We start from the raw sequence: 21,542 nt of genomic DNA, 5'->3' as shown, positions 1-21,542 counted from the left end.
GGTTGGCACCATGGAGCTACTAATATTCAAAACCACAAACCAAAACTGAGAAATTAGTAGTTAGATTACACTCACCAGATACCTCCACTCTCAACCCATGCTAGATAAGAGTTTTTCATATACAGGGCAGTATGAAAGGCAATATGGAATGCTGCTGATTCCAGCTCTGGTTTTTGGAATGACATCAGAATTTAACGAAACTGAACAAACAGGAAGGACATAGTCTTGTTCTGCAGTATACTTTCAGCCTTCCTCGGATCTGAAACCAGGCAAGGTCTTTTACACAAAACTGTCTGTAAAGACAACAAATACATCAGCCCAGGTCAGAAAATTCTCTTGAGTCAAATCTCTCTAGATACATGTTCTGAAGAGGCTCATATTTCCAGAAAACACTGCAAGGAATCCTAAACCCAATTGCATAATCCTTGCGTGGGCTGAGGGTGTAGGTGTGTGTTGCGTAAGTTCACTGGTTGAATATCTCGCCAAGAAAACGAAGAGACGCTTCTTCATGACAGTACAAGATGGGAAAGCGTGGCTCTTCATATGATTTCCTGGGAGAGAAATAGCATGACAGCTGGGGCCAAAATAAAAACTTCATGACAAAGAGGCAGGATAGCCAGACCTACACATCAAAGGTCTGAGGCAATATTCCTAGAGAGTATGTTTATTTCAAAACAGGGGTTTCCTAGTCTACAGTAGCCTGAACGTAATAATAATAATAATACCAAACAATAGTTGTCACTTGGCAATGAGTTCAGCACACATTTGCTGACAAATGCTCATTGCTAGAGACAGGGTGGGTTCTGAGACTCAGCTCTTCTGCATCAAATCCATTCAAAGGAGAGTTTGGTGTGGGGCATGGGTTAAAGAAATTGTTTGTGGAATGGTGAAGAAGAGAGGGTCTGGGGTAACATTGCCTGTGCAGGGATTCTTGTTCTGTGTAACTGTGGGTGAGTTAATCACCTTCTCTCAGACTTAGTTTTCTCATCTGTAAAATGGGGGCGATAATAGAACTCATCTTTTGGATCATTTAAAGATTCAAAGATTAAATGACTAGGCTTGGTAAAGAGAGTCATATAATGTCTGGCTCCTACTAACTGCCCTTATTTGTTAGCTATTGACATAGTCAATGGTTTAGTCAACATGCATTAGTACCTACTGGGCTACAGGAAGGTGATTATTAGATTATTAGAATTATTATTAGAATTATTACACAAAGAGAGGGAGAAACAACAAAGTGTGTGTTTACATGAATGCTGGGGGATGGACCAAAAGAAAGGAATCAGAGATAAAGAATAGATTCAGCTCACAGACTTGAGATTTTTGATGAGTCTCAGAAAATATACTATAAATTTTTAAAAGGCAGAAATGATACTCTCCAAAAGAGACCTTGGATTAAGCAGTGGTTTCTTAGCTATGGCAACAAAACTCCAAGCAACAAAAGGAAAAAAAAAACACATAAATTTGACTATATCAAAATTTAAAAATTTTGTGCTTCAAAGGACACCATCAAGAAAGTGAAAGAAAATCCACAATATGGGGGAAGATATCTATAAATCATATCTTATAAAGGACTTCTATCCAGAATGTATAAAGACCTTTCACAGCTCAACAATTAATAGTCGCATAATTTTTTAAATAGACAAAAGACTTAAATAGCCATTAATCCAAAGAAGATAAACAAATAGCCATAGGCACATCAAAAAATTCTCAACGTTGATGGCCATTAGGGAAATATAATTAACAAACATAATGACATGTCTCTCCTCATACCCACCAGGATGAAGAGAAAATCATAGAAATTGTTGTGAATGTTGAGAAACTGAAATTCTCAAACATTGTTGGTAGGAATTTAAAATGACCCAGCCACTTTGGAGAACAGTTTCACAGTAAAAACTGGAATCACCGTATGACTCAGCAATTCTACTCCTAGGTTTATACTCCAGAGATGTGAAAGCATATGTTCACACAGAAACTTGAACACTAATATCCATAGCAGCATTATTCATTATAGCAAAAAAATAGAAACTACCAAATGTCTATGAATCGATGAGTGGGAAAATAAAATGTGGTATATCCATACAATGGAATATTATTCAGCCATAAAAAAGGAATGAGATATTGGTGCATGCTAAAACATAGATGAACCTTGAAAATGTTAAGCTAAGGTATAAGATGCTAAGGCCCACACATATTGTTTTCTTCCATTCTTCTGAATCCTTTCCCACCAGTCTCCTGTGCCTAATTCTGACTCCTCACTGCAGACACTGGCAAGGCAGCTCGGTCACTGTAACAGGCTATCCTGAAGTGCCGAGAGTAACCTCCACTTAATAATTCAAATTTTACTCAGGCAGCTGTAAGAAAACTAGAGCCTCCATGCCCAAGAAAGAATTTCTAGAGCAGAGGATTTACATCAAGCCCCAAAGCATGCAGGATGGGAAAATAGATGTTGTACACATGACCATTTTAACCCCTTCAATCGCACAGGCAAAAGGTACCCAGTTCTCCTGGAAGGATGTGCTGCTTCCAAGACTCCTTCTGTCCTGTACAACCTCAGGTGACATTCACACCTGCTAGGCTTCCCTTAAATAAACAGAGTGGAGGACAACAAAGTTGCTTGCTGGGCTTTGCCTCTGGTTAAATGGCTATACAAGGCGGCAGTATTCCTTGCTGTCCAGTGATTAAGGGAACTATGCACTTGACAGCAAATGAAAAGAAAGTCTGAACAAGAAGAGTTAAAATGGAAGATTACTTACAAGTGCCAGGTACCACAGCAAGCCATTTAAATGCACCTTCTCATTTAGTTCTCACACTGACCTTATGAGGTAGATACAGTTAGTATTCCGGGGAGGCAAAATTATTGCAATGCCACTCCCTGGTACCCATAACCTAGAGGCTATTTGGTTATCTTGTAGGATGTCAACCTTTAAAAATTGTAATTTGTCATGATTAACTTTCTCATTCAAAATAAATCTTCACTTTGGAAGCTCAATTTGTATTAAACACACATACATTCTGATGAATCCTCAAAATTGCATGAGATTTAGGTCCAGCAAGACCTGGATCCATCCCTTGATTGCTAAATTTTACTGACGAGGGAATTAAAGCTTAAGTAAGTGAAGAAACTTGTTCCAGGCAGTACTAGCAAGTGGGGGAGGGTGGGAGGTCAGGCCTGAAATTAACGTGTCTGTCTGTAAGCCTTCACCACTCAAAGCGCGGCCCCTGGACCAGCGGCCTTTGCATCAGCCAGGGTGTCTGTTAGAAATGCAGACTCTCGGGGTCAGGAAAGGCCTCTCTTGAGAGATGACTGCTAGCAGAGTCAGGAGGATGTGCAGGAGCAGGTCCAGAATACAGGCAGGAAGAGCTTTCCCGGCAGAGGCCTGGAGATGACATGCAAGAGTGTCCGTGCATTTCAAGAACTGGGAGGCTGGGCTACACTGCAAGTTGGTAGCTTATGTAGACTCAGTTGATCCTGTATCTTGTTGCCCTAATATTCCACTTGTTGGAACCACATGAAAGTGCCATATTTGTAGTTAGACTTTGATAATAACTTTTATCTTTTTTTATTGCTATGGAATGGGTTTGGAGAAACATGGAGAAGGCTCGGAGGGGGTGTAGGGATGAAGTTAGGACAGTTTCAGGCCTTAAAACATGTAGGCACTGCAAGGACTACTCACAGAGATGGGAAGGCTAAAGGTCCTCCAGCGCTCTCCTGAGCTTTCTAAGAAAATCGCTTGCTCTTGATTCCAACTAGTGCTGCCTCTGTGGGCATTTCTGCCAACACTGTACTCACAGGGCTGTCCTGAGCTACAACAAGCAATCAACAGATCAGGGTTCACTGTACTCACAGGGCTGTCCTGAGCTACAACAAGCAATCAACAGATCAGGGTTCTCAAATTTGAGCTCGCATTCAACTGGAGCTCTCCTTAAAACAAGCATTGCTGGGCCCCACCCTCAAAGTTTCTGATTCAGTAGGACAGGGTGGAGCCCAGAATCTGCATTTCTAACAAGGTCTCAGGCTCTACTGACGCTGCTCCTCCGGGCCCACACTTCGGGCACCACTGCACTAAAGGTTACCCGAATGAGGGTTCTATTGGGTTCAGGGCAGAGAGAGCGGCACCTGACACCCACTTCTCATCCTGCAAACCTCAGCCCTTTCGCGCTGGTCCTCACACCTCGCCTGCGCACTGTCTCTCGCTGCCAGGGGTGCCCACAGCCCCAGCTTCTCCTGCCCAGTGCCTGGCCCTTGCGGGTCCCAGGCCTCAGGACTCCGCAACTCCGCCCAGAGCGGGGCGCACGCCCTCCTTGCGGAGGGGAAGCCTGAAGAAGCCAGGAGAGGGGCGTAGAGGCCGGCGCGGGGTGACCCCCCCAGGTTGGGTAGGGGCGCCCCAGGTACCCTCGGGACTTTTCCGCGGACGCGAGCCCTGGAAGCAGCGCGGACAGGCGGAGGCGGGGCCGGGGCTGGCGCGGGGGTGCCAGCGGGGCGGGAGCGCGGCATACCTTGCTCCCTACGCCCCCGCCCCGGCTGCGAGCCCCTCCCTCCCCCCTTTCCAGGGCGGTTCCAGCCCCCGCCGCCCTCTCGGCTCTGCCGCTGTCCTCGCCGGCCCCGCGGGGGAGGACGATGGGTCAGCGCGGAAAAAGTGAATGAGCGCGGCGGCGGCGGCGGCGCTCAGACGCGCCTGACTCGGTCGGGCCGTGAACCCCTCGCCCCGCGCCCGCCTCTGGCGCCATGGACACGCCGCCCGCCTTGGCAGCCAAGCCCCCCACCGGGTAAGCGGGCGCGCGGGCGGGCGAGCTTCCAGAGAGGAGGGGGCTTTGCGCGGCGCGGAGGCCGGGATCGGGCCCCGCGCGCACCCGTGAGCGTCGCCCTTTCTCGGTTCCCTTCGGCCCGTGACGCCGTGCGGGGGGACCCGGAGTGTGCGCCGGGGACCCTGGCAGGCTGTTCCCGCGGCTCCGGCGGCTGCTCGTCCTGCTCGAGGGTGGTGTACTCCCCGCGCCCGGGTTGTCACCCGGTTAACCGTGTCCCGCCCAGGGCCGGAGATCTGTTTTCGCGCGGGGTGAGTTTGTGGGCGCGCGCGCTTTTATGGGGTCCTGGCAGGCAGACCCCGCACCGAACTCGGGGCCTTCTTGTGCCACCTCTGGGTGTTTGACCTGGGGCGGGGACGGTGGTGGGAGACGTGGTTTCTTCTGACTCCCGCTGTGCTCTGACTTGCCCTATGACCTTGTTCGAGTCAAGTCAGCCGTCACCGGGTCACAGTATCCCGCCCCGCTGTCCCCGCTTTGTCCCGCAGCATAAACGGAGTGTTAGGTGCCCTCCGGGCCTTTGGTCTCAGCGTCCTCGGTAGGTTTGTGTACAGGGCACTGGCCCAGGAGGTTTTCATGACAACTACTCCCCCTCCTCATCACGTTCCTTTTCTGGGATTTTCCTTTGAGAGTGAAAAGGGGCACGGGTGGGGTTAGGGACCTCAGCACTGGATTTACTCACCTCTTGGTGAGTCTACTTCTGCCCAAACCGTTCCATGTTTCTGTTTCCCATCCCTGCACCTTACGAGTAGGGATTTTCTGTCAACATTCCGAATTTTACTCGCAGTAAGAGCAGTGTCCCTAACTCAGTTCAAAGGACCCCATCCTTTAACCCGGAGATCCAGCTGATCTTCAAATCTCCTATATCGTGAGCCGGCACATTGTCGCCTGGATCCCGGTGCTGGAGCCATGTCTTTGCGGCGATTGTCTACTCCAGCGGGTGCTCTTCGGACCTTCTGAACTCTCGGGCTTGCCTTGAGCAAATGCGTGATGAGTCTCGCAAATGGAATGAGTCCTTGGGGTGGGCCCTGCACCTGCTTACGAAATGGGCCCAGTTTCCGTCTGAGCAACTGGACTTGAAGAAGGCAATTTGGGATCAACAACCCTCTTTTCTTTTGCAGTTGTGCCCCACTGACTCACCCTGCCCTGCCCCAATGCCCATGTGCCGTGTGTTGCCAAACTCTGTAAAAGGTGGTCAAACTGACTTTTCTTTTTCACTCTCCTTTTAATGCCAGAAAAAGTGAGGCAGGTTAACAAATCAAATAATCCTGAGGCTGAGGAATGTCTGAAAAAAAAAACAAAACTTTTTTTTTTTTTGGTAGAGGGCTTAATGGTGGTTATGTAATTTGCACTGAATGAACAACCCCCCCCCCCAAAAGAAAATCAGTATAGGAAATGCTTTTCTATAATGCATTATAGAAAATAATGGGATGATGTGTAACGGAATTACCTTTAAATCAATCATGTTCATGGCCTATTTAATGAGACTGCACAGCTGAAAGAATCATTTTTGTCACTATTACTTGCAGATACATATGAAGGTGAAAACTTTTCAGAGCTCAGAAAAATTGCATTCAAATGGCATTGTAAACCCTTTAAAGGAGTCTGATTATAGAAATGAACCCATGTATTTTAGGATTGAGGCCCCTTTTCCAGTCTGGTGCTAGATAACTAAGAAGTGACAGTAGTGCCTGGTTTCTTCACAATGTTTTGCAGAACTCTTATTGGTCTTCACATCTGAGCCCCCAAAGGAGAACTAGATAGACTTTTGCTTGGATATAACATGAAATTATTATTGATGCATTTGATTCTACCCGCATGCATGTCCCCAGTGTCTTAACTGCTGGTTTGAACTTTGTCCAGGAACTGTGAACACGTTATTTGTAACTTCTGTTACTCGCAATTATTTTTTTATCATTTGTCATTTATTTTATTTGCTTCAGTGATAAGGCACAAAGAACATGGCAATGCATTTTGAGACAAAAATTACATGTTTAATACATAAGCTATTGTATCTCTTAAAATCTAAGACAGGAAATGCTGTTTGGGTTTTGGGGTATTTTATATTATTTAAGTGTATTACTTGCCTTTCATAAAGAATAAATATGGGTGTGAAATTTCTGGCTTTGGTATATTATTGAAAGCACTGAGATTCTATTGGTTCTTCATTGAAATTACAGTTTCTTCTTTTCTGTACCTGCTCCTCTATTGCTTAGGATAAGAAAGTGTTTACCATGTGCTTGAAGGAAACTTGGTTTTAATCTGATGCTGCAACAGTTGGTTATAAAAGCAAACTTTTAGTAAGCTGTCATTTTCCTACATGATGGCAAAGGACTTTTTGATGAATTTGTGTTGCTGTTGACTGAAACTACAACTTATTCTTGCATTGTGTAGAAACTGACTGGATTGGAAAGATGAATTAAATTAAGATTTCATGTTATAAAAGAAGGTCTGCAAAAGCCTTTCTTGAGGGTAATTGGAGGGATAGATAAGTTAGTGGATGCAAACTCACTGATTGTATATCTAAGTTATTTAGATAATTATTAGCTATCTTTGCTAAATACAAGTTAAATTTTCATTTGGATTGAACTTGTGTGATTTTATTAGTAATACCATTAAAATAATGGCTTATGACTAACTTTGTCTAAGCAAAGTATGCTTTTTGGAAGGAGGACATTTACAAAACCAAGTCAGACTTGATGTGACTTTTAAGGAATTTTAGGACTCAATTGACATAATAATTTGGCAGAAATATTCTAGAATAAATATTATGGCACATTATGTTTTGGTGAGGATTTAACATATAATTAAGTCCATACTTTATAGGTTCATCTGTTCTCTTGTAGTTTATCTGTTTGGATGTTTGTGGGCTCTGTCCCAGTCATTAAATTTCTCACTGAACCTTGTAAGAATAAGGGGCAGAAAGCTTTTTTTTTCCTATGGAGGGAACGTATTTCTGAAGAATGAAATAGTCTCTGATGGCATGAAATGTCAAAACAGCTGCTCCATTTAGTCAATGGCTGCCCCCAAGTCGTGTCCTTATGCAAAAATCAGCTAGGCTTTGATAATGGAGCTCATCAAGAAGTGAGCTTCGCGTTGACATAGATATCACTTATCTCTCCGAATAAATTTGTATTTCTTCCTTATTCTGATAACTGAATTAAATAATTTTCCAACAAAATTAATGGGGGTGGGTAACTTGAGTTATATAGTCCTGTCAAAACCCAACATAATATTAGGTACAAAGGATCTGCTCCTCTCAAGAGCAAATATGGGCTGGCCGCAATGTTATTTTCCACTTAAAACCCTTATACATATACCAATATTAGGGAAATATTAATAACTGCACACCATAACAAGAAGTTGAAGTTTTTAAGCCTTTTTTGCTTTTGACTTGTGTGTTAGAGAGCATGTTTACGGTTTTTTCTTTAAAATCATAGCATGAATAATCACTTGTTACATTAATTTTTCCCATCCAACTTAAGCTATATTTTTAATGCTGGTTAGTTATTATTACTATTATTACTGAATGAGTCATAATTTAACCATTTATTTCTTTTAAGAATGAAATATTTAGGTATGGCTCAATGTAAACTGACAAGTTGGCCTAGGAATTATTTTTTTATTATTATAATTTATGAATACATTGGGAGGGTTGGGCATTTTCCTCTTAGGATATCAAATAATCCTAGAACAATTGTAATATTTCTTACGGGTTGTGTAAGGACTATGAAACTAAAGTATGATTAAACGTTTGTATAAAAATATTTGTAAAGACATTGAGTCTTTCTAGGCTTCAGTAATGCCAACCTGCAGGTCCTTGTGTGCCCTTCTATTTCTCTCTATGACGTTCCCTGTGCACATGGGGTGCAGATAATTATTGGGGTGTCCTTGGAGACCTAGGCACAGTAGCAGCCCCTGCAAGCTGATGAGTCTAGGTACTGTGGCTTTGTTAATTTGGGAACTTGGATATTAAGTCACAATTTATGTGCATTCAGGAATGCTTCCATAATTATTAAGAACACAATGATTATGGATTACATCCGTACACTGTAATGAATAGTTTAGGTTTCTAAACCTTGTGTGCTTTTAATTTTTATTTAAAGTTATTAGCAATCAGTTTTTTGCAGTTGATCTAAAATTTCAAAGAAATGGTCAGAAATTTTTGATACCAAATAGATCAGGGCTTTACCAATTTAAAGTATAGGAACACTTGTGTCTGATTTAGACTAAGTAAAATCATTTGGTAGGTGTTTTGTGTATTTATTGTATAGATCCCTTCCTTCTGTCTGATCCACATTTAATTATGGGTCTATGGATTTTATGTGTCGGTTAATTTTAGCTGTGCATTTTTTCAGTTACCTTATACTATAACAGAACGGAGATTTGATTTTTCATGGCCCGCTAAAAACATTGTTTACCTTAATCTTTATACTTAAATGTTTAATTTTGATTTATATTACTGATAATATTTTTTATACTTTTATGATTTTCATTTACTTAAATCTGTTTTAAACTTTAGTACTACCCCCAATAATACACCTTTGCTTTCTCCACTTTCATTTTGTTCCACTGAGAGTTTCTTTTTTATTCAGGTCCTACTTGCTGATTCTCAATGCCTCATTTGATGCGTAACTCATATCACTTTTTTTCATGTTTCAATAATTCTTTAATTCTCTCCTCTCCTCCTGTAATTGGTATTAAAGTTCTCTCTCTTGTGTACTTTATGTGGTTTCCTTAGTTTTTTGCAGAACTGATGATGGTAATTGTTTTCAAGACCTGATATTATTCATTCTAGGCTAGATTTTATGTATTCCGATGTGACAAAATGACAATGGATTTCGAAAAATAGATTTTTGGGGTTTTACTGCCTGTCTCAGGGACAGCCCCCATGCTTCTGAGCATGCCCCTTCGTGGATCACTTTACCTAGCTAGTCCTCCAGTTTGTTCTGTAGTCCTTGGGAGCTGCCAGGCTCAACTGGAGAAAGATCACTTTTCCCCAGCTGGGAGACACTTTGTAGCCTAGAGGTTTTTAATGTGCTTGTCGGTTCTCCCTCATTTGGTAGTGAGCTATTCCTTACCAGGACCATGTCTTCTACAGGTGCAAGTCTAATTTGAATAAACACTCCAACCAAGATCTTTTTTTTTTTAATGAGCTGTTCTTGTGCTTTATTTTTGTAATGATTTGCATATGAAAATTTTACTAAGATATGTTCACACCCAAACCCATCCAAAGTATACAATTATTGGCTCACAGTTTCATCACATAGTTGTGCAGTCATCACCACAATCAATTCAAGGACATTTTTTATTTTTAAAAAAGAGAGAAAGAGGGTGGTACAATGGTGGCACAGTGGCACAATTCTTGCCTGCCATGCTGGAGACGTGGGTTCAATTCCTGGAGCCTACCCATACCCCCCACGAGAGAGAGAGATATTTATTCCTTCTAGACTTCAATGTTCTGGAGCAGCTAGAAGGAAAATCTGAGAGGATCATATGATAGCCCACGACAAACTCTGGGATCTGTCCTGTAACTACTTGTTGAAGAGTGCTTTGAAAACTATTACTTTTTCTTTCTTTGCTTTATATATATATTATATCATACAATTTAAAAAGTTAAAAAAAGAGAGAGAGAGAAAGGAAAAGGTGTTCAAGCACCTGTCAAAATGTGTTTTATTTAGGCACATTTGATTTGACAGATTCCTAGGTCACAAACGCTTTTTTGCACAAAGGCTATTTTAGATCCCATCCCCACCTGCACCAAACCAAGTGATGGCTTCTTAAAAGCCACTGACAGATTCAGGTAAATCCTTGAAGTCCCTGTCCCTTTTCAAGGAAAGTAGGACACAGATCCCCAAAGATAAGCCAGCTAACTCAGGATGGTTCATGGACCACCTGGGTGGTTCATGGACCTTACTCCTTCTCTCCACATCACCCCTCCTCTCTGATGCCCAAGAACCCATATGGGGGACCATTGCCTTAAGGGTGCTCCCCAGCCACCTCTACTTAGAGGGCAGCATGCTGTCCTCTTCTTGAGAGTGCCTGGGTGTCCTTTCCCAGTATACACGTGTGGATGTGCTTGCACACACCTCTGAGGCATTGCCCCTCTGGCCCAGACAGGTTATCTTTTCCTAATTCAGACTGCCTTCTGCCTGTTCTTTAATCCCCTCTGACCTGCTCCTAGCAAAGACAGTCAGAGCAGGTTAGTGGCAAGCACACTCACTCAGCAATAATAACATTTGAGTCAGTTGTGTGAGATTAAATTTACCCTTCTTAACTAGCCTGTGGGCCCTTTGTGATATGGTTCCTGCTGCTTCTTTCTCCATTACGGTGTTGCCTAATAAAATGTTCTGTGGTGACGAAACGTGGGACCCCTTGAAATGAGGCTACTGCAACTGAAGAACTGAATTTTAAATTTTAATTACTTTAGATTGAAGTAGCCCTGTGGGATCAGTGGTCATGTATGGGACTGCATAATTCTGGTATTGGTCCTTGTCCATTTGCCTTGAGGTACCAGTCATTCCCAGCATACCTGTTGTCTCCTACTTTTTCTGCTATGCCTGGAGGCTTCTCCTCTCCTAGAATGATTCCCAGTCATTCTTCACATGCTTTAGCTGGGGGGCGGGGGGCTTGCATGAGGTCTTCTAGGAGCTCCTCCCCTTGGGGAGAGATGAGCTGTCCAATTTTTGTCCTTGTGGGGCCTCAGCATCATGTCAGGAATCCTCATATGGGATTAGGAATGCAAGTTTGATTACATGGCTCTCAAAAGAATTGAACTTCTCGGAGGCTAGGCTATTGCTCTATGCTTCTTTATTTCCTAAATGTGTAGCACAGAATTCAATACATTAGCTCTATTACTGTTTGTCAATGGAGAGAATTGGCTAACATAATCTCAAGGCACATGTATTTGTTTGTTAAGCTGCCGGAATGCAATATACCAGAAATGGAAAGCCTTTTGAAAAGGGAATTTTACAAGTTACAAGTTTACAGTTCTAAGGCCATAAATACTTCCTTACTAAGGCATCCAGAGAAAGATAACTTGGCTCAAGGAAGGGTGGTCTGGGAAGTCACATGGCTGGCATCTGCTGGTCCTTGTTCCAGGTTCCGTTGCTTCCAGCTTCTGATGCCAAGGGTTTCCTCTCTAAACATCTGTGGGCCTTCACTTAGCTCCTCGGATGCAACTCTGGGTTTCATCGCTTAGCTTAGCATCTGCTGGAGCTTAGCATTTCTTCTCTTCAGGTTCTGGCTACTTCTGTATTGATCTCCAAACAGCTACATTTCTCTAAAATGTCTCCCCTTTAAAGGACTCTAGTGAACTAATCAAGACCCATCTTGAATGGGTGGCATCACATCTCCTTCTAATCAGAAGGTCGCATCCACAATTGGGCGTACCACATCTCTGAATATAATCTAATCAGGAGTTTCCATGCAGCAGTATTGAACGAGGATTAAGAAATGGCTGCCCCTGTAAGATTGAATCAGGAATAAAACGTGATTTTTCTGGCATACATAATAGCTTCAAAACCGGCACATTCCACCCTCTGGACCCCACAAAAGACATGTTCCTTCCATATACAAAATATATTAATTCCATTACAGTATCCCAAAGCCTTAAACCATTTCAGTAGCATTACAAATACAATACAAAGTCAGAAGCAGTACAAAATCTCATCAAAGTCTGCCACAGGCATGTTCTGTTCTAAGGCAAAATTCTCTGGTCTGGACCTATGAAACTCAGGACAAGCTATCTGCTGCCAATATACAAGCAGCAGTCATAGGATACATGCTTCCATTGCCAAAGGGAGAAACCGAAAGGTAAACAGAGCTCATCAGACCCAAACAGTTCCGAAAACCTTCAGGGCAAACTCTGTTAAATTTCAAAGTCTGAGAGTCATATACCCATGGGGCTTTAGAAAGCAGCAGTCCCACCCTTTCTAAGGGCCTACACAATGCACAATGGCCGTGCTCTCTCTCCAAGTGCTGTGGTGAATGGCAACACTGGGGCACGTTGCAGGGACCACTGTTTTCTCGGCTCCACCCTTTCCAAGCTTCAGCGCAGCACCTGCGATCTCTGCCATTTCTGGGGCTCACGCTCAACCCTTCCAGAGCAATGGGATGGCAGCCAGATTCCTGCCAATTCCTAGTTTATATGCTCTACCTTCTCTGGTGCCTGGGACCTCATAACTCTTCCTGAGCAACAAAGCAGAAAGTCTGCCCTTTGCTCCTGGGGCAGACTCACCCTCTCCACATATATGGGTTGGTCTGCTCTCCTGGCCCTAGGTTTCTTGGCTTCAGCTCTTAGCTTCCGTGGTTTTGCATCTGAAGTAAATTTTCCTTCAGTTTACCCCTTTTCTATCTCTTTTAGTCCAGACTGGCAGTGGTTCCATTTATATGGATCCCAGAACACTGTTGTTGGTTTTCTGTTTAATATACAGGGATCCTGCCCATCACACAATAAGACTTTCCACACATCCTTTCTGGATAACTCCATTTCCAATCCTGGCTTTTCCTGAAATGGCTGACTTGTTCTAGGTTTTGTTAAATCCTCTCGTAGGGCCCTTTTCACTGAGGTCTTACTTTTGGGAGGCCCTAAATTTTCCAGACCACCAATTTCTGTTTTTTTTTTTTTTTTATACCCAAGCATTCAGTTCTCAACTTATCTCTTCTTGCATTTTAATATGAGCTTTAAGGAGGATCCAGACTGCACTTTTCACATTTAGTTTGGAAGTTTCTTATGCCAAATATCCAAAGTTCATTACTTTCAAATTCTGCCTTCCATCCACAAAGAATGCTTTCCTTCCAGTTTGCAGCAGCGTGTTCATCATTTCTGTCTAAAGCATTATCAGAAGTATCTTTAGATTCCACATTTCTACCAACAGTCTCTTCAAAGCAATCTAGACCTTCCCTATCTAGCCCCTCACAGCTCTTCCAAAATCTTCCCCTTATACACTTAAAAAACTGTTTCAACATGTTTAGTTTTTGCAAACTGCAGCAGCACCCTACTTCTCTGGTACCAAAATCTGTATTAGTTTATTAAGCTGCCAGAATGTTATATACCAGAAATGGAATGGCTTTTGTAAAGGGAATTTAATAAGGTACAAGTTTACAGTTCTAAGGCCATAAATGCATCCTAATTAAGGTGTCCAGAGAAAGATAACTTGGCTCAAGAAAGGGTAGTTTGGGAAAGCATGTGGTTCACATCTGCTGGTCCTTGTTCCAGGTTCCATTGATTCCAACTTCTGATGCTAAGGGTTTCCTCTCTAAGTGTCTGTGGGCCTTCACTTAGCAACTCCAAGACACAACTCTGTGTTCATTTCTTAGCTTCTGCTGGGGCTTAGAATTTCTTCTCCTCAGGTTCTGGCTCTTTCTGTCTTGATCTTCAAAGGTCTACATTGGCTCTGAGCTTTCTCTAAAATGTTTCCCTTTTTAAAGGACTCTATAAACTAATCAAGACCCATCTTGAATGGGTGGCATCTCATCTCCATCTAATCAAAAGCTCACACTCACAACCTCTGTTCAGAAGTTTCCTCTCTAGAGTATTGAATCAGGATTAATTAAAGTTTCCCCTTCCAAGATTGGATTAGGATTAAGGCATGACTTTTCTGGAGTACTGATAGCTCCAAACAAGCATAGCACATATGAGCTCCAAAATTCTATGATTCAAAGCATTTCCAGAATATTCTCAATCCTTCTTTTAAAAAAATTAAACTGTTTCTTAAATTGATGCTTAATTTTGTTTTGGCCAGATCTATATCATAATAGACAAATCAGTTGACACCCAACTATTTCAAGACTAATATGCTTTAACTCAGCCTCCAGTTATGCAGCCTGTTCTTTGAAGATTTCCATTCCATTCGATTTCTTCTTTTGAGGAACATACAGGAACTGTATTAGTTAAAGAAACCAATACAGTAGTGGTTTAAAGAGAACATAACCCACCTCTCCCTCTGTAAAAGCTCCTGTTGGCAGTCCAGGGCTGGTATTAGAATGCTGCAATCAATAGGGACCTACTTCTTTCTATCTTGTTACTCTGCCCTGGCCAATAGGCAGCTTCCATCTGCTCCAGCTTTCACCACTGGAGGGGACAACAGAAGGAGAAGACATGCCCTTTACTTCTAGGGTCCAGTCCAGAAGTTATAGTTTTAATTTGCTTACATCCCATTAACCACATGTGGTAATTAAAATAGAGGCTTGGGAAAAAGGTTTGCCTGGGGGTTTTCCATTAGCATCTCAAGAAGAGCCCCAGCATTCTTGAGAAGGGTGGCCCTAAAAATTCTTTGGTCCTTACTGAAAAAAAAAAAAGGCTTTCTCACTTTGCTCTGAGCCTAAATCATGAAAAATGGGACAAAGCACTATAATTTGGCCAAAGATGGACTTGATGCAGCACCTGTTTGGCAAGTTGCATTTCTGGAGCCATGAACATGGAAATGGTAGAAGGCTCTTCAGCACCTACCCTTGATCCAAGAGAACTTGGATGGAACAGAGCCACGGTCCCTCCAAATCCCTGGGTTAAGTGGCATTTAGATGGTAAACCTAGAGGCTGTTGATAACAGGGTTTTAGAGAGCAGGATGTTAACCTTCCTTTCATCTGTGATGTCTCTGTTCTCTGTCTGCTTTCACTTCCACTTGCTCATGATAGGTGCTGAGTCTGGGAAGGTGGTGAAGAGTGTTGCAGTCTAGGCCAGGCCTGCCAGTAGCTTAGCCTATGAAGACTAGAGCTTCCTGCCTTACTGCTGGCTTGGAAGGGATACACAGGTTGAAGAGACAGCTTGCTTAAAAGCTATGAGAAGGATCCTGCATCATCTCTCTGTGTGGCCTTAGGGATCAGAGAACAGAAGACAAGTACCCAATGTATTGACTTCTTGATGACATGCAATTAAAGTTGAGCCATTAAATAATTCAATAGCAAACTGAAGTTAAGGAACTTGATGGGAAAGCCCTCTGTGTGTGCATGTGTGCATCCATGCACACACAAGCACACAAGCATCCATGTGTGCTTATGTGTGTGGGTATGAGATAAAGAGAGCTAGAGCTAGAACTAGAGCTAGAGAGAGAGAGAGATAAAGTTAAAGCCAACTTCCCACACTTCGCAAGCTGCAGATTCCGAAATCAGACTGGCAGGTTTTTCAAACCTAAAGGTTTGGGAGTTGGATTTAAAAATAAGTCTTGGGTGGGAGTGATAGTGCATCAGAAAATATACTTTTATTCACGTGGCTAAATTTTGGGTCTCTAAATACAGGGTTGTTGGGTGGAACGCTATTAAGAGCAACATCTGCTAATGTTCAATCAACAAACCATTTGTTTGGAAAGAGACAGGTTCACTGTAGCCAGAATCGAGACATTTGCCACTCATCAGAGCTTCTTGCCAGGATTCTGCATCCATCTGCCCGCCCATTTATCTTGCCATCTATAATTATCATGTAGAATTAGTTTTCTGTAGAGTTGAAAATGCTCTCCCTCCCACTCTGTGTCTAAACCACTTATTAGATCATCATGGTTAACGTGTTCTGACAACATGACACACATGGAGAATAATTTGTAGAATCTCTCAGCAGAGCCAAATCTCCCAATTTGATTTTAAAAGTATTAATTGGGTTAATTAGGTCTGAATGTTTCTCTCGCCTTAACAACCCCTAAATCACTGCCCTTTACAGCTTCTCACGTATAGTTGATTGGTTTTATTGTCAATAATCAGGAAATATTATGCAAATTTAACACTTTCAGAAAATGGAAATGGAAGTCATTTAAATGGAAAGCTGCTTCAATCTGGTCAATTTCCTTATTATTCACTTTTTTTAATGTAGTAGTATGTGTTACACTTTTATAACAATCATTTATTTGTTATACCTTTTGTTAAAAGGAGGAAGCAAACATTTTGCTCATGCAAACTTCCCTTAATTCAAAATTTTTGTTATTTGTGATATTTTCAGGCTGGTGGGGTTGGTGTTACCAGCTTCTATGTATCATGCACCTTGAGACTTGACCTTCACATGTGTCCCCTGACTTTGTTTGGACAGTAATTAGCCTCTCTGTCCTCTAGATGAGATTGCCACAGAGCTCATAAGTCTGGAATTGTGTATTTCAGCTCTGTATCCCATGATCATCCCAGCAGGAGCACAGACGTGTTTCCAAAATTCCCTCTTGCTAAAGCCACTGTTTTGTCTTCCTGTAGAGCAGCATATGGAATGTGACATACTCAGTGACTGTATATCTGAATTGCTTGAGTTTCTCGAGGGCATATTTCTAAATAATCAACCCCTTTGCATGCAGCAGCATGACTGTTTTCTTAGGAAAATCATCATCACGTTTCTTGTTTGATTGTGACAGGGGCAGTATTAAAGTGTTCCTAGAGGCATGACTCTGGAGCCTTGGAGGTGGCATTTCATTTTTTGAAGAGATGTTTGTTGTTTGATAGGTGGAGACCAAACTCAACTGTGATTGAGACCAGTTAATGCATTTATGAATTAATATGATGAGTCTAATCAGGATGTCTTCCCCCCCCCTCGCCCTCAGCAAGATGTTGTGCCTTGATTCTGGCTTATGAATTAATAAACAGTGAAAAGCCTCCCCTTTTGTGCTGGATATTGACTCAGCTCACTGTATCTTGTGCCGATACTTTTAATAAAAGCGCTGAACCCTGCTTTGCCCAGTAATTGATCTTCTTTCAAAGTAAAAGTGTAAGCAGGACCCTAACTCACAAATTTGCTAATGGTATTTTCTTCTTGGTAACTCTAGCCATGCCTAGCTGCTCTGAACTCTTTAGGGGTATAATTGCCTCATTCGGAGCTAGTGGCCCTTTAACTGCCTCAGCTATGCAGGTGAGGGGCTCCTTTGCCAGGTGCACACTTGCTTCCATGGGGCTTCTGAGGGTCGATGTCCTGGGGGTCTAATTTATAAGCATCCCTGAGTTAAGTGTGAGAAGAACAGAGACCTCTACATATGGAGATGATTTGTAGTTACTGCATTTGGTCCTGCTTGTGCTAATTTGGCCTCACGCATCTGTATCACGGAGACCTTGCAGGCCTGCAGCAATGCCATCTTCATCAGCCACCCTGTCATTGAGTGTAGGCTTTGTAGTGTCATGAAAGTCCCATAACAGACAGTGTTTTCTACCTCAGCCAGGCCTTGTGCAAGAGGAACATCAAACTATTTTCTTCTTTTTTTAAAACTTGGCTTTAATCACTCTCACAAAATGAATGTAACCCTCTTTGTGATGTATTATTATTATTATTATTATTACTAGAGAAGCTGTAGCTTTACAGAAAAATCATATATAAAATACAGAGTTCCCATATACCCCCTGTTTTGGTTTGCTAAAGCTGCTGAAATGCGATATACCAGAAATGGGTAGGTTTTTAACAGTGGGGATTTATCAAGTTACAAGCTACAATTCTAAGGCTGTGAAAATGTCCAACTTGGGGCATTTAGGGCAACAGGAAGATACCTTCTTTGAGGAAAGGCTGCTGGCACCCGGGGTTCCTCTGTCAAATGGGAAGGTTCATGACAATGTCTGCTGGCCCTTTGCTCCTGGGTTTCATTGATTTTAGGCTCCGTATGTCCTTGCTTCCTGCTCCAGACACACCTTGCAGAGCTCTCTGTGTCCTGCAGGCCTCATCTTAGCGCCTCTGGGGCATTTCTTTCTCAGCTCTCTGAGTTTCATCTGCCTTTTATCCTCTCTTAAGGGACTCCAGCAAGGAGATTAAGACCCACCTTGAGTGATCTGGGTTAAATCTCCATGGAAACAACCTAATCAAAAGGTCCCACCCAACAATAGGTCTGCCCCTGCAAGAGCGGATTAAAAGATAAGTCTTTTCTGTGGTACACAATAGTTTCAAACCAGCACACACAGTCCTATTATCAACACCTCGCATTGGTGTGATGCAGTTGTTACAATTGATGAAAAAACAGGTTTATAATTGCATTATTAACTAGAGTCCATTGTTTACATTACACTACTTGAGTTGTACATTCCTACATTTAAAAAAAATTATTCTAGTTGCATATTTACAACTAAAGTTTTCCTTTTTAACCACATTGAAACATATAATTCAGCTCCGTTTAATTACGGTCACAATGTTGTGCTACCATCACTACCATCCATTTCCAAAATTTTTCCACCAACTCAAATAGAAAGTCTGTACAATTTAACCCATTTTTAAATGATGTTTTACCTCCCTGTGTGACATCTTCTCTTTCTGTCAGCTGATTGTCAAAAATGACATATGCAAAGTTGGAAAAAATATTCCTTTTGTCTCATTCTTTTAAACTGTTAGTCTATGGAAAATACTGTTTTTTAGACAGGCATCTGAATGGTAACCCAAGAGGAAAAATTATATGTTTAAAATGTTTTCTTGATGTTTACTTCTCATTTTTTGAGTTTAAAATTATGCAACAGTTGTATGCTGGGGTTTAGACTTTAACTGAAGAGGTTAATGGAAAGTAATGGATGGCTTGTTTTTAAACTGGGCAGGCTTTAATAATACACTTTTGTGCCTTGGAAAGGTTTACACACTTCACTTGTTGACATTTCTACTAAGATAAGTCTAGCGTTTCCATAAAGCTAAACATTGAATTTGATATTTTAACCCAATCTGCTCCCCTTGGGTCCCTTGTTAATCTTTCTGATCCGCATTAAAATGTGTTTTCATTTCGGTTCCTGGACCATGCATCCAAAAAAAAAAAAAGTGTTTTCATGTTTTGTACAGTAGAAAGTGACATAATAAAAAAAGTTTTTTTCCCACAACATTTCACTTGCACTGCATTTTCTTTTGTTGAAGTGATGTAGGGACCACACCTTGCTCTGCATGAAGGTCCTGGGATTGGGAGTGAGGGGAATTTTCCACTGAGGACCATGAGTGATTTACAGCTGTTGGATCACTTGACAGCTGGATGCCATAAGCTTTCCAAGTGGACACATGACATTAATCGCTTGGTGAGGTGTCAATACAAAGAATGGTGTAGTGGAAAGACAAAGGCTTCAGAACCATTCTCTGCCATGTAAAGCTGTGTGGCTCCGAGGTAATTGTTTAACCTCTGCTCCTTAGTTCCCTCATGAGTATAATGGAGATGGTGATGACTGGGATTTAGGGGGTTGTGAGTGTTACAGATAGTTAAAGATACTCTGAGTAAAAGGAGCTAGTGGCATGCCTGTCACATGATAGTCACTGCTGTTGTTTTTCTACCAATGAGCCATCAGTCTAAATCAAGAATATATGTTAGACAGGAAACTCCACCCAATGCCTAGATTTACAAAGACTTAGTTACACTGTGTTTCTAATATAAAATATGTTCCATTAACATGTTTTCTTATGGTAGAAATGCAGTCAATGCTACTGTGATGGTTTGAAACTGTATGTACTCCAGAAAAACATGTTCTTAAATTCTAATCCATTCCTGTGGGTGTGGGCCCATTACCTTTAATGACTCTTTCAAAATGAATGTAATCCTCTTTATGATATTAAGTAGGTCTTTTTGATGAGACTACTTCAATTAAGGTGTGACCCACCTCACTAATGATGGGATTTAATCTTATTACTGGAGTCCTTATAAGTGGAATGAATTCAGTCAGAGAGAAAGAGAGAAAGACAAAAGGAGAAGCAGGAAGGTGAAACAGAACCTGGAAGAGAAGGGAGAGACCAGCAGATGCTGCCATATGCCTTGCCATGTGGCAGAGAAGACAAAGATCTCTAGAAGCCAGTCTTTAGGAAGAAACCATCTCCTTGATGATGCCTTGATTTGGACATTTTCCCAACCTCAAAACATGAGCAAATAAATTCCCAATGTTTAACCCAACCCACTTCAAGTTATTTGCTTAAGCAGCCTAAGAAACTAAAACAGCTACTCTAGTAGGTTGAGTCATGTGCCTACAAAGGCATATTCAAGTCCTAACCCCTGGTCTGGTGGGTGTGGACCCTTTTCTATAAGTATAGGGTCTTTGAAGATGTTACGAGTTAAGGTAAGGCCAAACTGAATCAAGATGGGCCTTAAACCAATATGACTGGCGTCCTTCGAACCAGAGGAAATTGGGCACAGGGTAATAGGAACCCAGGAGAAGAGGGAGCCACATGGCCATGTGACATAGGATTGCCAACAAGCCACCACCAAGGCGTTGTAGATGACGAAGTGTAATCCTGCTTATACTTGATTTTAGACTCCCAGTCTCCCAAAGTATGAGCCAATAAATTCCAGTTGCTTAAGCGTCCCTATTTGTGCTCTTTGTTATAGCAGCCCTATCAAACTAACACAGCTAATTTGATATGCATTAATGGCAATTATAATTATCAGAAGTATTTGTCCATTTAAAACAGAAATATATCAACATAAATATAATGCGAAGAGCTAATGTCCATAAGTTGCTTTTAAGCAGATACTGTAAACCCAAATTCAGCCTGGACTGGGTAGGCCCCATGAATGAAGAAGAAGTGAATGAAATGGGACTAGCATTCCTTCTCCAAAGCCGTGTGGACCTGCAGGATGTATAAGCCCACAGGCCTTCAGTCTGTGACCTTGGTCTCCCTGCTTATAAAATTGAAGTCATCCCTATGCTATGGTACTTTTTTTAAAATGTTATTTTCATAGCAATTTTATGATGCTTTTAGGACACAGTCACGGTTCCTCTGTAATAAAGGAGGTAACTGCCTCAGTTTACCAAGTATTTTGCCCAGGTGACCTTGGTGCTTGTGAAAACCTGGAGAGGGTCTGGTCTCTTTATTGGATCACTGTGGTGTTTGGGGATCAGG

The 21,542-nt window shown here is 42.0% G+C and overlaps 1 protein-coding gene across 5 annotated transcripts in view; it reads left to right on the top strand.

The window, feature by feature from the left end:
* The first annotated feature begins 4,567 nt into the window (after positions 1-4,567).
* Positions 4,568-21,542, top strand: part of COBL (cordon-bleu WH2 repeat protein) — a 334,049-nt gene continuing 317,074 nt past the window's right edge. For 4 of the 5 annotated variants that reach the window (XM_077119329.1, XM_077119324.1, XM_077119326.1 and 1 more), the window contains exon 1: positions 4,568-4,770. In XM_077119329.1, the coding sequence (XP_076975444.1) occupies positions 4,730-4,770 (41 nt within the window). In that variant the 5' untranslated portion in view covers positions 4,568-4,729. Of the gene's footprint in view, positions 4,771-4,969; positions 5,058-21,542 lie in introns of those variants that run through there. The other variant, XM_077119316.1, reaches the window with a different exon arrangement.

Source organism: Tamandua tetradactyla, chromosome 1 (genome assembly GCF_023851605.1).
Source record: "Tamandua tetradactyla isolate mTamTet1 chromosome 1, mTamTet1.pri, whole genome shotgun sequence".
Classification (NCBI taxonomy): Eukaryota; Metazoa; Chordata; class Mammalia; order Pilosa; family Myrmecophagidae; genus Tamandua; species Tamandua tetradactyla.
Note: the sequence above shows the minus strand (reverse complement) of the source record. Positions and strands in the feature narration are given on the sequence as shown.